General features: G+C 43.4%; 1 protein-coding gene across 11 annotated transcripts in view; it reads left to right on the top strand.

The window, feature by feature from the left end:
* VPS35L (VPS35 endosomal protein sorting factor like) overlaps positions 1 to 14143 on the top strand; it is a 123710-nt gene that overhangs the window by 8458 nt on the left and 101109 nt on the right. For 7 of the 11 annotated variants that reach the window (XR_008992127.1, XR_008992126.1, XM_036917067.2 and 4 more), the window contains exons 3-7: positions 1828 to 2028; positions 4284 to 4406; positions 6663 to 6687; positions 9299 to 9375; positions 11517 to 11645. Coding sequence is in view for 9 of the 11 variants with exons in the window: in XM_036917067.2 (XP_036772962.2) it covers positions 1828 to 2028; positions 4284 to 4406; positions 6663 to 6687; positions 9299 to 9375; positions 11517 to 11645 (555 nt within the window). In the remaining 2 variants the exon portion in view is untranslated. The remainder of the gene's footprint in view (positions 1 to 1827; positions 2029 to 4283; positions 4407 to 6662; positions 6688 to 9298; positions 9376 to 11516; positions 11646 to 14143) is intronic. The other 4 variants (XM_036917064.2, XM_036917069.2, XM_036917066.2 and 1 more) reach the window with 3 other exon arrangements.

Below are 14143 nucleotides of genomic sequence, written 5' to 3' on the forward strand. Positions count from 1 at the left end.
GGCTTAGCAACAGCACAACAGGGGGAGTCTTTTCTCCAGCAGTTTTTGTTTGCTCAGTCATGTTATTTCACTCCTTGAACCAACTCTGTGATGGAGCATAGAATATGCTCACTGATTGGTTTGGGCCTAGTGCCCACCTTGGGACCATAAGCAGAGTCTACCCCACTGGGCCTGTGGGAGCTGAGAGTTGGGAGGTGAAGGAGTAGGTGCCAGGCAGACGAAAACAATAAATGTGCATCCATGGGAGGCACTTCACTCAATCACCTGGGGTTAGTGTGAGACCCTTCAGGTTTAGGGTAAAGTCTTCAATAGGACTGCCCTCACTCCAGACACCAGCCACAAGTTTAGGGGTCCCCAGAGCACCCTCTGAAAAACTGATTAAAAGTCCAAGGGTTTCCTGAGACCCCCCTCAGGTTTAATAATTTGCTAGAACAAGTCACAGAACTCAGAGAAGTTCTATACTTACGCTTACGGTTTTCTTATAAAGGACACAAATGATGATGGGACAAGAGACACATAGGGCGAAGGTCTTGAACATATAGCTCCCATGCCCTCTGCCTATGGAATCAGGGCACACCACCTCCTAGCACTTCATGTGTTCACAATCTAGGAAGCTCCACTGAGCTTCAGTGTCCAGACTTTTTATTGAGGTTTCATTCCATAGGCATGATTGGTTGAGTCCTGCGATATGTGACTGAACTTGATCTACAGCCTTCCCTCCCCTCCCTTGAGGTCAGACTGACCTTACCTGGCTCAAGGGCCCTCTAATCACGTAGTTGGTCTTGTGACCAGTGCCCTTGCTGGATCATCTCATTAGCATAAAGTCAACTGTGATCCGGAAGATCCTGAATGATGGATGTTCTAGGGTCTTCTTTCTAGGGACCAGGGGAAAGATGCCCTTTTATCCAACACTCCTTCATTCTGCTCCATCCTATCCTCTCTCTGTGAAGAGATTGGTTTTCTCTGCTTCCCTATGGACACATGTCCAAAGTGTCCCTCACTGTCCCTCAGCTGCTGGCCTCCGGACTTTCAAAGCTTCCTCATTTAAAAAGCAGTGGAACCTAACTAGTCCTCCTGGGCACCACTTGTAAATTTCCAGCAGAAACTCTTGTTGGATCCTCTTAGCTCAGCGGTTCATCCCTGGTCTGGTCATCTCTAAAACTGGGAAGAGATGGGTCCAGTGGAAGAAAGATAGGACATCACCCTCCATATTCCCCCTATGCCTCAGCACATGCACCAGCACGTGTCTTTGGGAGAAGTTCTCCAAAAGGAAGGATGTTTTCATTCTCTAATACCAAAAGGAAGAGATGTCCTTCCTTTCTGGGGATCTTCTGGGCATTCCCTGCATTGTAGTGTACAGAACCACTGGGATTGTCCTCAAAGTAGGATGACCCTGGGATTTTTGGTAACCTGGTTCATTATGCCACCTAGCCTATTGCTGCCTTACAGATACCTGCTAATCTTGTTGAGATGCAAATTCTGATGTATTGGATCAGAGGCAGAACTTGAGATGTGCATTTTTGCTGAGCTCCCAGGTGATACGGCTGCTGCTTGTCCAGGGGCCATACTTTGAGCAAGAAGGCCCTATAGGAATGTGATTACATTACCACCTTCTAAATCGCCATGGCCCTGTCTCTTCCCTCCTGACTCCACCTTCCCTTCCTCAACAGTTGGGATTCTGAATCATGTTAGCTTGTCACAAAAAATAAGTGTCCCTGCTGCAAAGGACTGGTTGGTGTAGCTCATGGGGATGAGGGGTAACCTGTTTCAGTGCTTCACTGGGAAAAGTCAGAGATTTCCATTTGACCTCCACAAATTTCTCTGAAGGTCACGGAGTCAAAGACGAAGAGAGTGAGCCGGAAGGGAAGCACCTCCTCCACGTCCTCCTCGTCCTCCAGCTCCATGGTGGACCCACTGAGCAGCGTCCTGGATGGGACCGACCCCCTGTCCATGTTTGCAGCCACTGCTGACCCTGCAGCCACGGTGGTCGCTACAGTGGGTGGCCATCCAGTGGGTACTGGGGTGGAGGTTTTCATTTATTTGTTTTTAAATTACACACGTCACCCAGGGATGCATTCTGGTTGTCATAGTTGAGATAGTCCAGACGTCCACAGGGTGCAGCCCCTGCCAGAGAGAGGCTGTGACAGATCCTCTAAACATTTCCTCTCTTTTTTCAAGCATTTTAAAATTGACTCTTGGTTTTAATTTCTCTCTTTTTATAATTATTTCTTTTGGATTATTCTTATGTAATCACATGTAATTCACTAGTTTTTCATGTCAAACACTGAAGATGAAGTCTTCCCTCCTTCTGCTTGCCAGCCTGGAGGTGGTCCATTCTGTATTTTCTATAACTTTGTATTTTCATAGATACATATGACAGCAATTTCTGAGCATTGACACATGTACTCATATAAAGAACATTAATAGTAGTATCAGCTTACTGTGTGGCAGGTGATTTCTAAGTGCATCCAGATTAGTTGCCATACAGCCTTCTCAGAGACACATGAGAATCCTCAGCTAAAGAGGCACATGTGGAGGAAGATGTTAAGTAACACCCAAGCTGAAATTCAAACCCAACTGATCTGACTTCAGAATGCACACTCTTAGCTGTCATTCTGTGCTCGCATTGCATTAATCTGTGTATTTTTTTAACATAAATTGTATATTAATATATATATTTTTTAATTTGACAATATGTCTTGGAGAGCTTCCCATATTAGTACACATAGAATCACCTTCTTATTTAGAATGGCTGTGTCATATCCTGAAGAATGTGTCCCTACTTTTAATTCACCATTCTGTTTCCATTGTAGACGTAGACTGTTTCTGGTATTTGCTGGTGTAGACAGTGATGTATTGGCCCTTGAATGTACATATATCTTGGTGCACACGTGCAAGCATTTCTGCAGGGTAACTTCTTAGAAGTGCATTACTGGGTTAAGGCAGTGTATATTTCAGGTTTTGATGGCTACTGCCAAATTGTTCTCCAAAAAGGTTTTGCCAGTTTATACTCCCACCAGCAATATTCCAGAGTGCCCGTCTCTTTGCATCTTTGCCAACTGGATACTATCTGTCATTTTAACCCTTTGCCATTTTGGTCACTGAATATGGTCTCTTTGAGTTTGCCTTTCCTTAATTCATAATGAGTTTGGACATTTTTTGATGTTTATTGGCCTGAATATGAATTGGCCTGAACATTTTATCATAGTAAACCTTTAGGCAGGTCTGTTCTATTCTGCAGGGAGGGACTGTCTGCCTTCTGCTTATACTTTTATTTATTTGATTTGATTTTTTTTTTATTGAAGTGTAGTTGATATGTAAGTATACAACACAGTGGTTTACCAGTTACTCACATTATTAAATCCTCACCCCAACTAGTGCACTTACTATCTGTCAATATAGGAAGATATTACAGAATCATTGACTGTATTCCCTTTGCTGTACTATCACCCCTGTGACCAACTTATATTATGATTGAGATTTCTGTGCCCTTTTATCCCCCCCGGTAACCACCAGTCACTTCTCAGTGTCTGAGTATATTGCTATTTTATCCATTTTGTTTTGTTTTGTTTTTAGGTTCTACAAATAAGTGAAATCATATGGTATTTATCTTTCTCTTCCTGGCTTATTTCACTGAGCATAATCCCCTCTAGGTCCATCCATGTTGTTGCAAATGGCAGGGTTTCTTTCTTTTTTATGGCTGAATGATATTCCATTGTGTATATGTGCTACCTCTTCTTCATCCATTCATCTATTGATGACACTTAGGTTGCTTCCATTTCTTGGCTATTGTAAAAAATGTGGCAATATACATAGGGGTGCATATGTCTTTTTGAATTAGGGATTTTGTTTGGGTAGATTCCTAAAAGTGGAGTTACTGAGTTGTATGGTATTTCTATTTTTAGGTTTCTGAGGAACTTTCTTACTGCCGTTCATAGTGGCTGCACAGTCCACACTCCCACCAACAGTGTAGGAGGCTCCCCTGTATACTTTTATCTTTTTAGCTTTACTGAGGTATAATTGACAAAATTGTAAGATAAAGTGTATGGTGTTTCGATTTGACATACCTGTACCTTGTGAATGGAAAGGATTTCTCTCTGTTGAGTTAATTAGCACAGCCATCACCTCATACATTTACCTTTTTTTTTTATGAGAACATTTAAGTTTTCCTCTCCTAGCAAATTTCAAGTGTACAATACTGTGGTCACCCTATTTGCTGGTACTTCTTTTTTTAAAGATCCAAATGCTGCTGCTGCTGAAGAGATTGTCTTGCCTCTCCTTAGGACAGCTCCAGAAAGAAACGTGACAGAGATGATAGTTCCATCGTGGGGTCCGACTTTGAGCCTTGGGCCAGCAAACGCGGAGAAATTCTCGCCTGCTACACCACCACAGAAAAGCTGTCTATTGTGAGTATAGGACACTTTCCTCCAGGGGCTACTTCAGATTCAGTTGTCAATTTCTTTTTGTTATTTTGATCTGCACCCCATTCCAAGGTGCGGGTTTTTCTGCCCCACCAAGCAATTCCCCGACACCAGCCGGGTGTCCTACAGTTCAAATCAAGTCTGACCCTGTCTACCTGGAGATGGCATCAGATCCCACAGGTTGCAGGCTCAGGCCCAGAGAACTGCTCTCCTCTTCATGGCCAGTCACAAGACGAGGTTGTTACCCATGCTTCTGACTGACTGCAGATCGGAATTTCTCACCACCCTGTCAGATCAATTAATTTGCTAGAGCAGCTCACAGAACTCAGGAAACCAGTTTACTCACTAGATGGTCAGCTTATTACAAAGGATGATAGGACTCAACAGCCAGATGAAAAGACATGTAAAGTGAGGTCCCAAACAAAGGAGCTCTTGTCCCTGTGGATTTTGGGGTCCAGAATGGTGGCACGTGGATGCTTTCTGGTATCCCTGTCTGGGAGCTCTCTGAGATTGGGTTTTTATGGAGGCTTCATTACCTAGGCCTGGTTGATTGAATCACTGACCATTCACTGTTGGACTCTACCTCCAGTCCCTCCTCTCCCCATTGGGGGTGGGACTGAAAATTCAGACCCTTTAGTCACATGGTTGGCTTCACTGGCACCCAGTCCCCACCCTTTAGTGCGGGTCCAGAGTCACCTTGTTAACATAATAAAAGACAACTTGTCCTCATCACAGGAAATTCCCAGGGATTTAGGAGCTCCGCTGGGAGCAGGGAAGACAAATCCATATTTCTTATACATCATAGCATTACTATTGTGGAAGTGCAGCTCCCGAGCCTTGTAAGTCTCACGTTCACTGCCAGTGTTAGTTGGGAGGAAACATGCCGACTGGTTTCTTGGAATCAGGGATGTAGCACAGGTCAGAGAAAGAATTGCACAGGCATCCTGATTCTGGGGAGTTTGAATTATGACGTGAGGAGAGCGCCCTGGAGATGGTTTATTTTGTCCTGTTGCTCAGTGAGTCCCACTCAGCCAGCTTCTTCCAGGGCAGAAAGTTCATGGTTTCCCAGGGTGCTGCTAGGTGAAGTCACTGGCTCGTGCCCAGGGACATACATGAAAGACAAGGGGGCTCACCGTCTACTTGGAAAGTTGCTTAGGGAACTAAAGGCTCAGGGGAGCTGAGACCAACTCGGGAAGGCAGGTGAGTGCCTGTGTTCCTGAGGACCAGGCTCAGTTGCTTAGGACTGGAGCCCTACCTGATGGTGATACCATTACCTGTGACATAATTTAGGTGACACTTATCTCTCTTGCCACTGAAAGGAAGTCAGAGGTGGGTAGCCCAGGGGTGGTATGGCAGCTCCACAGGCATCAAGGACCTGGCTCCTTCTGTCTTGCTGCTCTGCCAGGGTCAGTGTCACCTCATGTCCAGGTTGTTAGCAAGAATGGGGAAGGTAGGATGCTCCTTCTCTCACCTCTGGCGACTTCCAGAGTCCCCCTCCACCAATGCGAGGGAAGCTGGGAAACATGACGTGGTACTATCAGAAGTCGGGGCTGTGAGCGCAGAGGAAGGGGTGAGCTCGGAAGGCAGCCAGGAGGGCTCTGCCACAGCCTCTCCTCTCCCCCTTTCTCCCAGGGGTGTACGGGGCAAAACAGGCAGAATTGCTGGACTATTAAATTTTTTCTTATTCTCTGAATGCACTGAGTTAATTTAGAGTGTGATTCTCAACCAGGAGTAATTTTACCCTTTGGGGGACATACAACAATGTCTGGAGATGATTTTGGTTGTCACAGCTGTGGAGTGGCTACTGGCATCTAGTGGATAGGGACCAGGGGTGCTACTCAGCATCCTTCAGTGTACAGGATGGCCCCCAGTGACAGAATCTTCAAGCCCCGTAGGTCAGTTGTACCAGGTTATGAAACCCTGATTTAGAGTCAGCTAAATGCTGTCATGTGACCCTCATTGTCCTCAAAATTTTGCTACATCTTGGCTCACTTTTGAGAGTCCTGAGCTGTGCAGAAATTTGAATCACCAGTAGTTTCCGGTGAGCTATATATTCCTCCTTGGCATAAACATTTGTGTTTTTTATTTGGATCAGTAAATGGCTTTGTTAGAAAATGATGGATTGTATCATCTTGATGCTACTTGAATAATTTAAGTATGTTACAAGATTTTTTGTTACAGAATCCAGTAAGTTTTAAAAAATACTAGCATGTTTTTTGTTTTTTTTTTTTGCCTGCGCAGAATCTGTTCGTGGGATCTGAAAAAGGTGAGTTTTTATTGTTTTGATGGGGAATTTTTCCATTCCTTTAATATAATTTTACAAGGAAAACGTATAGTATCCAATCTTGATGTTTACTTCAGTTGAAGCTGTTATTTCCTCGATGATGTGTAGACTTAGTAGAATTGAAATACATACTTAGATAATGAATGAAAAAAAAAGACTAAAGAGGTTACTAGGAGTAAAACAAGCTCAGTGCTTGGTTTTCAGGTTACAGAGCAATAGTCTCCCCTCTAAGTGCCTCCTTGCCAATTGGGGGACAGTTGTAATTCCTCTTTTTAGAGATCCATCCTTTGCCTTCTTTATTCCTTGTGAGAACAGATACACTGGGGAGGGGAGTCAGGCAGGCCTCACAGCCACTTGTGCCTGAACACAGCAGTTCTCAATTTCTTCTGCCAAGACTCAGGGCCAGAAGCTCTGGACCAGAGTGTCTCAAACTAGCTGTGCAGGAGGGTCACCTGAAGAACAATTCTATACCTTTTATACAAATACCACTGGGTCCCACTCTATCTGTTAAACTAATCCTAGGAATGGGACCCAGGAATTCCTTGCAGAAGCTCCAGGTGATTCTGAAGTGACTGAGGTAGGTCGTATACCACTGGGGTGCAGATGAGCGCAGCTGTGGCCTGTGTGCCAGTCGCTGGTGCAGCAGCTGTAGTTGTCCCCCACTTCCCTGCAGACTGAGACAGCACATAGGAAATCAGAGAATGAGCACCGCTGTTAGGGACATAACGTTGACACCAAACCATAAAAACTACGTTATACCACTGCAAAAAGTGCCGATAATCACTTGCTGGTGAGATTGTAGAGCAACAGGAACTCTCTTAAGCTGCCGGTGGTACTGTAAAATGATACAACCATAGCACTTTTGCATTATCTACTAAACCTGAAGGTGGGCCAACCCTTTGACCCAGCAGTTCCATTACTAGGATATACCCTAGATCAGAAATATGGCAGATTATGTCCTGTAGGCCAAATCTGGCTCACTGTTCGATTTTGTAAATAAAGTTTTATTGGAGCACAGCCATGCCAATTTGTTTACACATTGTTTGTGGCTGCTTCTGTGCTATAATGCTAGAGTGAAGTAGTATAGAGACCTTGATTCATAAAACCTAAAATATTTATATCTGGCCCTTTTATAGAAAGCATTTTTTCCAACTCTGCCCAAATCCGTGTTTCTTAAAGTGTGGTCTCCAAGGACCAGGAACAGTGACATCACCTGGGAGCTCATTAGAAATGCAGAGCGTCAGGCTTTTCAGAGCGCCTGAAAATCAGAATCTGCATGTTAACTCACCTGTGATAACTGTACAAGTTGGAGAAGCAGGAGACATGCACAGAAATGTTCACAGAGACATTCTTCACAGTAGCCCCAGCCAGGAAACAGCCAGACATCCAGCGACAGGAAAATAAAAAAGGATTGTAGTGATTCACACAGTGGGAAATACTAGCAGCAGTGAAACTGGGTGCCCTATAGTTCTGTGTTACATCACACGTCAATGTCATGAACTAAAGTTGGTAGTGAATGTGTGAAACAGTAGGGTGGTAGTTCCTAAGTTTATAATTATCTGTTAAAATGTACATACATGTTGATAGACAATGACCTCAGTGGAGGGGGTGAGGACTTGATAATATGAGTGAATGCTGAACCACTGTGTTGTGTATTTGAAACCATCATGATTGTATATCAATGATGCTTTAATTAAAAAAAATACATATATGCACTGTTCTACATGTATTTGAAAGTGAAGTTTTGAAAAAGCAGAAACAAGGTAAAAAAAAACATTGGCAACTTCTTAACTTTACTGGGTGTTCAGTAATTGTCTAATTGTACCCTGCTCTTTGCTGGTCCCAGAGAGGGCTGTGGGTTAATGCCAAAGCCAAGAAACCAGCGCTTGAAAGAATACACTTTAGTTCCTGAGGCTGAGCACAGTAGGGGACCTCAGACTCTATGACAGAAGCCCCATAAGATGGGGCAAAGGGTCTGAAATTGGAGACTCAGGAGAGCAACAGCCAGCTGAACAGCCAGCTTTGCCCTGTGGCTGGCCCACAGCCAGGAGTCCTTTCTTTCGTCTCTCTCCACCAGTCGCTGCACGTGGAAGGAATTGCGTTGACAGGTGATGGAAGCAGGCACAGCTAGTCCTGTTTGCTTGAAGGGAAGGCTTTGAAGCCCTACTGTTTCTACCTCTGGGCAGAGAGGGAGATCATTGTTTCGCTAGCATAAGCATACAACAGTTCTGCAGTGTCTTACGGGCCTTTTGTTTTGAGAAAGCCTTTTGTGGAAAACAATTAAATGAGGGATTTTTGGCATCCTTATCCAGATCACCTTTCTTTAGGAATAAACAGTGCAGTGGAAAGTTTGTAAATATCAAACTTTTTTGAGGCTGAACTCCTGAGCTCCTAGGGCAGCTTCTAAACCGAAAAGCTTCCAGTGGAACTTTGGTTATATAAGGATGTTGCTTTCAAAACGTCAGAGTTTTCTGTAAGAAAATTGTTCCATGTTCTCTGTATTCATGATGAAGTGCAGAGTGAAAGATGCCTTCCTTTGGGGCGTTGGTGACAGAGGAAAGCCACCTGTGTCACTTGAATTCATTGTGTTTAGGCAAAGCTGGGAGTGCCACACCCGCAATGTCGGAGAAGGTTCGGACCAGGCTGGAGGAGCTGGATGACTTTGAGGAGGTGAGCAAGTTGTTTTCTGAATGCAGGGAGGGTTGACATTTGTGTTTCTTCTTCCACGTGACATCAATCTCTATGGCTGCTGTTTGATTAATTCTTGAGCAGCGTATTGTGCTCGGTCCTCCTGGGGCACCAACTGATGCACGGACAGATGCCAGTGGTGCACTTGGCCAGGCTTGCAGGAGCCTGCCTCGGGCTGGTGTTCTGAAGGCATCTTTTCTCACCACAATGCCTGAGCAAAGCTGGGTTGTCTGGGGACAGGGGCCACTGTACGAGCCAACCAGAGCCATCTCCCTGGGGTGCCACCTTGCCTGGTATACCCGTCATACTTTGCTGCAGAGGCTGCACACAGCTGCTGTGCTGGCTGGACATGACCCACAGGAATCTTAATTGGCCTGAATTTGCTTTTAAAAAACATGTCTCATTTACCAACTCTTAAAAACTACATTTAACATAGGGATCCAGATTTCTGGCTTGTCTTGAATTCTACCTGATTGAAGAATAAATAGTAGAATAAATTCTTACCTTTACCCAGGGCAGGCACCACTGAGGTTGCACAGCCCTCACTGTCCCAATTGATGCATAAACATTACTGGCCCCTTGAGATAGGTGAGATTGCACCTTCTGGATTATAGTTCAGAGAGGCAGCATAGAGTGGTGGGTAAGAAGGTAAGCTGGAGTCAAACTGCCTAGATTTGAATCCCAGCTCTACCATTTGGTAATTCTGTGATTTGGGGCAAGGTGCTTAACAGCTCTGTGCCTCAATTTACTTACCTGTAAAATGGGGGTGCTACCTAGTCTGTGTCTCTTAGGATTGCTACAGGGACTAAAAGAGTTAATGTGTATGAAGTGCTTAGACCACAGATGTTACATGCTCTGTAAGTGTTAGCTGCTGTCACCATCATTATCTTGAGTCTAGAGGCCTTAGCTTGGCTGCAGAGCCAAGAAATGGTCACTTTTGACTGCCTCAGCCCAGAAGAGACATAAGCCACTCTGAGCACAGCCCATTTGTGCAAACTGTCACCTCGCTTCTCCTACCTTAAAGGATCAGGGAGGACCCTGTTTCACAGTTTGTGTGACTAGCTGGGATCAGTCTAAATTCCCTTAACCTTCTACTTGTATTTCTACTTGTATTTCTTCACTTTGGATCCCAGAGCATGTTCATAGAAAAGAGATTTAGTTCCTGGCCTCCTTGTATGTGTTAGCATGGCCCTCATTTCTGTGAGCTGTGAAAACAACATCTTGACAATAGCCAAGAATGAATGAGCCTGTGCTGTGTGCCAAGGGCTCTGCTGTCTTTATGTATATATTGTTATTCTGTCTATGTGATGATCTTGCTGACTTCTGTGTGGGTTTTTGCCGTGGTCTGCTCTCTGTCCCGAATACTCTTCCTGCTCTAGTTAGCGCCACTTCCCCCTTGCCTAATTGACACCTGTGCTCCACCTAGCTTTTGTCTCCAGTATCACTTCCTCCAGGAAACCATTCGTGATAACCCATTTTAAGTCCATTCCTTTGTATTCCATATTTCTTGCATTCTAAGATGAACCTTTCCGCCCACATTTGAATATCCCCCAAATTGGGCTCTCGGTGCGTGTCAGTGATCAGCACTTTTTCTTCCTTAATGTTACATGAAGCAGTGAACTGTGATGTGTGTCCTCATAGAATTGTTTCCTCCCGAGCATTTACCTCAGTTTGTATTAATGTCCATCCCATCTTCTGTACCTAATGCCTTTTTACTCACCTTTGTATCTCAAGCATCTGGTGTACCATGCCTTGCACATGGTAGAATACTTTATTCATAGAATAAAGTAAATCCTGTAACCGTAAGTCCTGTTACCACTGTTCACAGGTGAGGCTCAGGGAGGAAGGCAGCTCACCCAGAATCATGCAGCTGAAAGTGGCTAAGCTGGGAGTTGACTTAGGTCTGACTTGCCTCTCAGGCCATTTCTCAGTCCCTGGACTCTGCCCATCTTTCCAGAAAACTCAACCTTTTTGATCACAAGACAAAAACTATCAATCCTAGTTGGGGGCATGAGGAAAACTTAGAGACTGAAGCTCAGCCAGTACTCAATATTGTTCATGGGGTTGATGGTCAGACAATGATTTTCCTTTTGCATTTACGTCTTCCCACTTTTTGCCCACAGGGATCCCAAAAGGAACTGTTGAATTTGACTCAACAGGATTATGTGAACCGCATAGAGGAGCTCAACCAGTCACTGAAAGATGCCTGGGCCTCTGACCAGAAAGTGAAGGCTCTAAAAATAGTCATCCAGGTCAGATCTAGTGATTTTTTTTTTCCAGAATTTCCTATATAAAGCTGGCATGTAGAGAATTGGTTTTCAGAGGCCTGTCTTCAGGGCGTTACCCAATTTTTTTCATCTGTTCCATTTTCACATACTTTCTGGGAAAGGCCGTGATTATGAATCTGTGTTTCTAATCATATTAGAAGATGAAGGGAGATGGCTAATCCCAGGGCCTCTGTGTACAGCTGCACAGGTTGTGCATTGCACGATTCCAGGAAATTCACCCTGGGTTACAGAATTACTGAAACCCCATTGGTTGTACATGGTTGGCTCTGGTACAGCCCCTGACACATTTATGATTTGCATAGACTAGAGACTGACCAACTGTCTTTTGGGTTTCCTTAAACAGATTTTCTTTGTATCTTTGGGACTAATGGTTGTGTGTCCCCGATACATGCATTTTGGAGTCATATTCTGCATAATTGTGTGACAAAAGAAAGCATGTTTATGACAGGAGAGGCACATTAGTAGAATCCTCTTTGTTGATGAATTTGTTGACCCGTGACAACTCTTGGATCACAGAGTAAGTTCTGTAAGGAAAAGAGTTTATTCTGTTTCTTGACCCATAAGATGGTTGTGTCTTGGCAAAGCATGCTCAGAAGTATACTGTGAAAGGAATAATACATGCATTAGGATTTTCAAAGCAGAATGAATAAAGAATTCTGAGCAACCATATTAGTTCAAAAGGACAGATCTCATTCTTGTTCAATGTCTTGGCAATGTGACATGTGTTTTTTCACCTGTTTTCTCTGGAGAGAGGGTTAGGATAGTTTGGGAGTCTTTATACTGGGTACTTGAAGTCTTTTAAGATGACACTGTGTATGGCAGGTGCTATTTTTCTTAGTGCTTCATGACAGAGCCTGTTTGCCTTCAGCCACTGTTGTTCATTTACAAAGTAAATACCTCTGAAGAAGGATCCTCTCATTCTGGAAGCACATGATGGGGTTGCTTGCTGAGACTCTCAAGTGAGAAAATATGGAGTGAGCACTTCCTCAAAATATTTTTATTGGCAACACCCCTCCATAGAGTATTGTAGTATAGAGCTTTGACTTCTAAGAATTTTACATCTGGAGATTTGATTTGTGTCTTCTCAAAGAAAATAAGCACGAAAGTGTTTAATTAACTCCACATCTTGTTAATAATAACTTTTACTTTCAATGCTTAGAAGACTGCCTTCTTTACCCAAAAAAGATAGCCAAGGTACAGAGTATGGGGCAATGAGCACAATTCACCTTATTTGCCAAATAACCTTATAAGGTTATTTGTTTCCTGTACTTCATTAAGATATATTTTACATTCCCTAAAATGCACCATTGAAACGTGTACATACAATTGAGTCATGTAACTATTACACAATCTAGTTTTAGAACATTTTCATGACCCACTCCCCAGGTTGACTCAAGCCTGTCTAGTCAGACCCCACTGCCACTTCCAACACCAGAAAACCACTGGTCTGTTTACTGACTATAAATTTGCCTTTCCTGAACATTCCATGTACATGGGATCATGTGGTAAGATCAGTACTTCATACCTTTACACTACTGAATAGTATTCCAGGGTATGGATAACCACATTTTACTTACCTTATAACAAGCTGATGGACATGTGGGTTGTTTACACTCTGGCCGTTATGAATGGTGCTCCTATGAACATTTTCATGCAAGTCTTTCTATAGACATCCCTTTTCATTTCTCTTCGGTAGATTCCTTGGAGTGGAATTTCTGAGACATATGTTAGGTTTATGTTTAATTTTTCTGGAAATGGCCAAATGGCTTTCCAAAGTGTCTGCACCACTGGTGTTCCCACCATCAGTATATGAGGGTTATAGTTCTACATTTTTTCCAACACGTATTATTGGCTGTCTTGATTATAGCCGTCCTAGTAGGTTTGAAGTAGTATCTCATTGTGGTTTTAATTTGTATATCCTTACAGACAAATGATGTTGAACATCTTTTCATATGTTGGTGGCCATTTTTATGTCTTTGTTAGTGAAATGTCTATGCAAGACTTGCCCATTTTTAGAATCAGGTTATCTTCTTGTTGAGTTGTAACAATTCTTTATATATGCTTGATACAAGTTCTTTGTCAAATATTTGATCTACAGGTATTTTCTCCTAACCTGTGGTGTGTCTGTATTTTCATAATGGTATCATTTGAAATAATTGGAGTTCTTAATTTGAATAAAGTCCAGTTTATCAGTTTTGTCTTTTTTTGGCTCATGCTTTTGGAGTTATATCTAAGAACTCTGCCTCATCCAAGGTCGTGCCTCATCCACACTGTCTTGATTACTCTAGCTTTACGGTAAGTCTTAAAACTGGTTAGTGCAAGGTTTTGATTTATCCTTCTTCAAAATTGTTTTGGCAATTCTGGGTCCTTTGCATTTCCACATGGCTTTTAGGATTAGCTTGTCAGTTTCTACCCCCTCACTGCCCCCTCCACCTAAAGCCCCCAAACCTCTTAAGGATTTT

Source organism: Manis pentadactyla, chromosome 10 (genome assembly GCF_030020395.1).
Source record: "Manis pentadactyla isolate mManPen7 chromosome 10, mManPen7.hap1, whole genome shotgun sequence".
In the NCBI taxonomy this organism is placed as follows: domain Eukaryota; kingdom Metazoa; phylum Chordata; class Mammalia; order Pholidota; family Manidae; genus Manis; species Manis pentadactyla.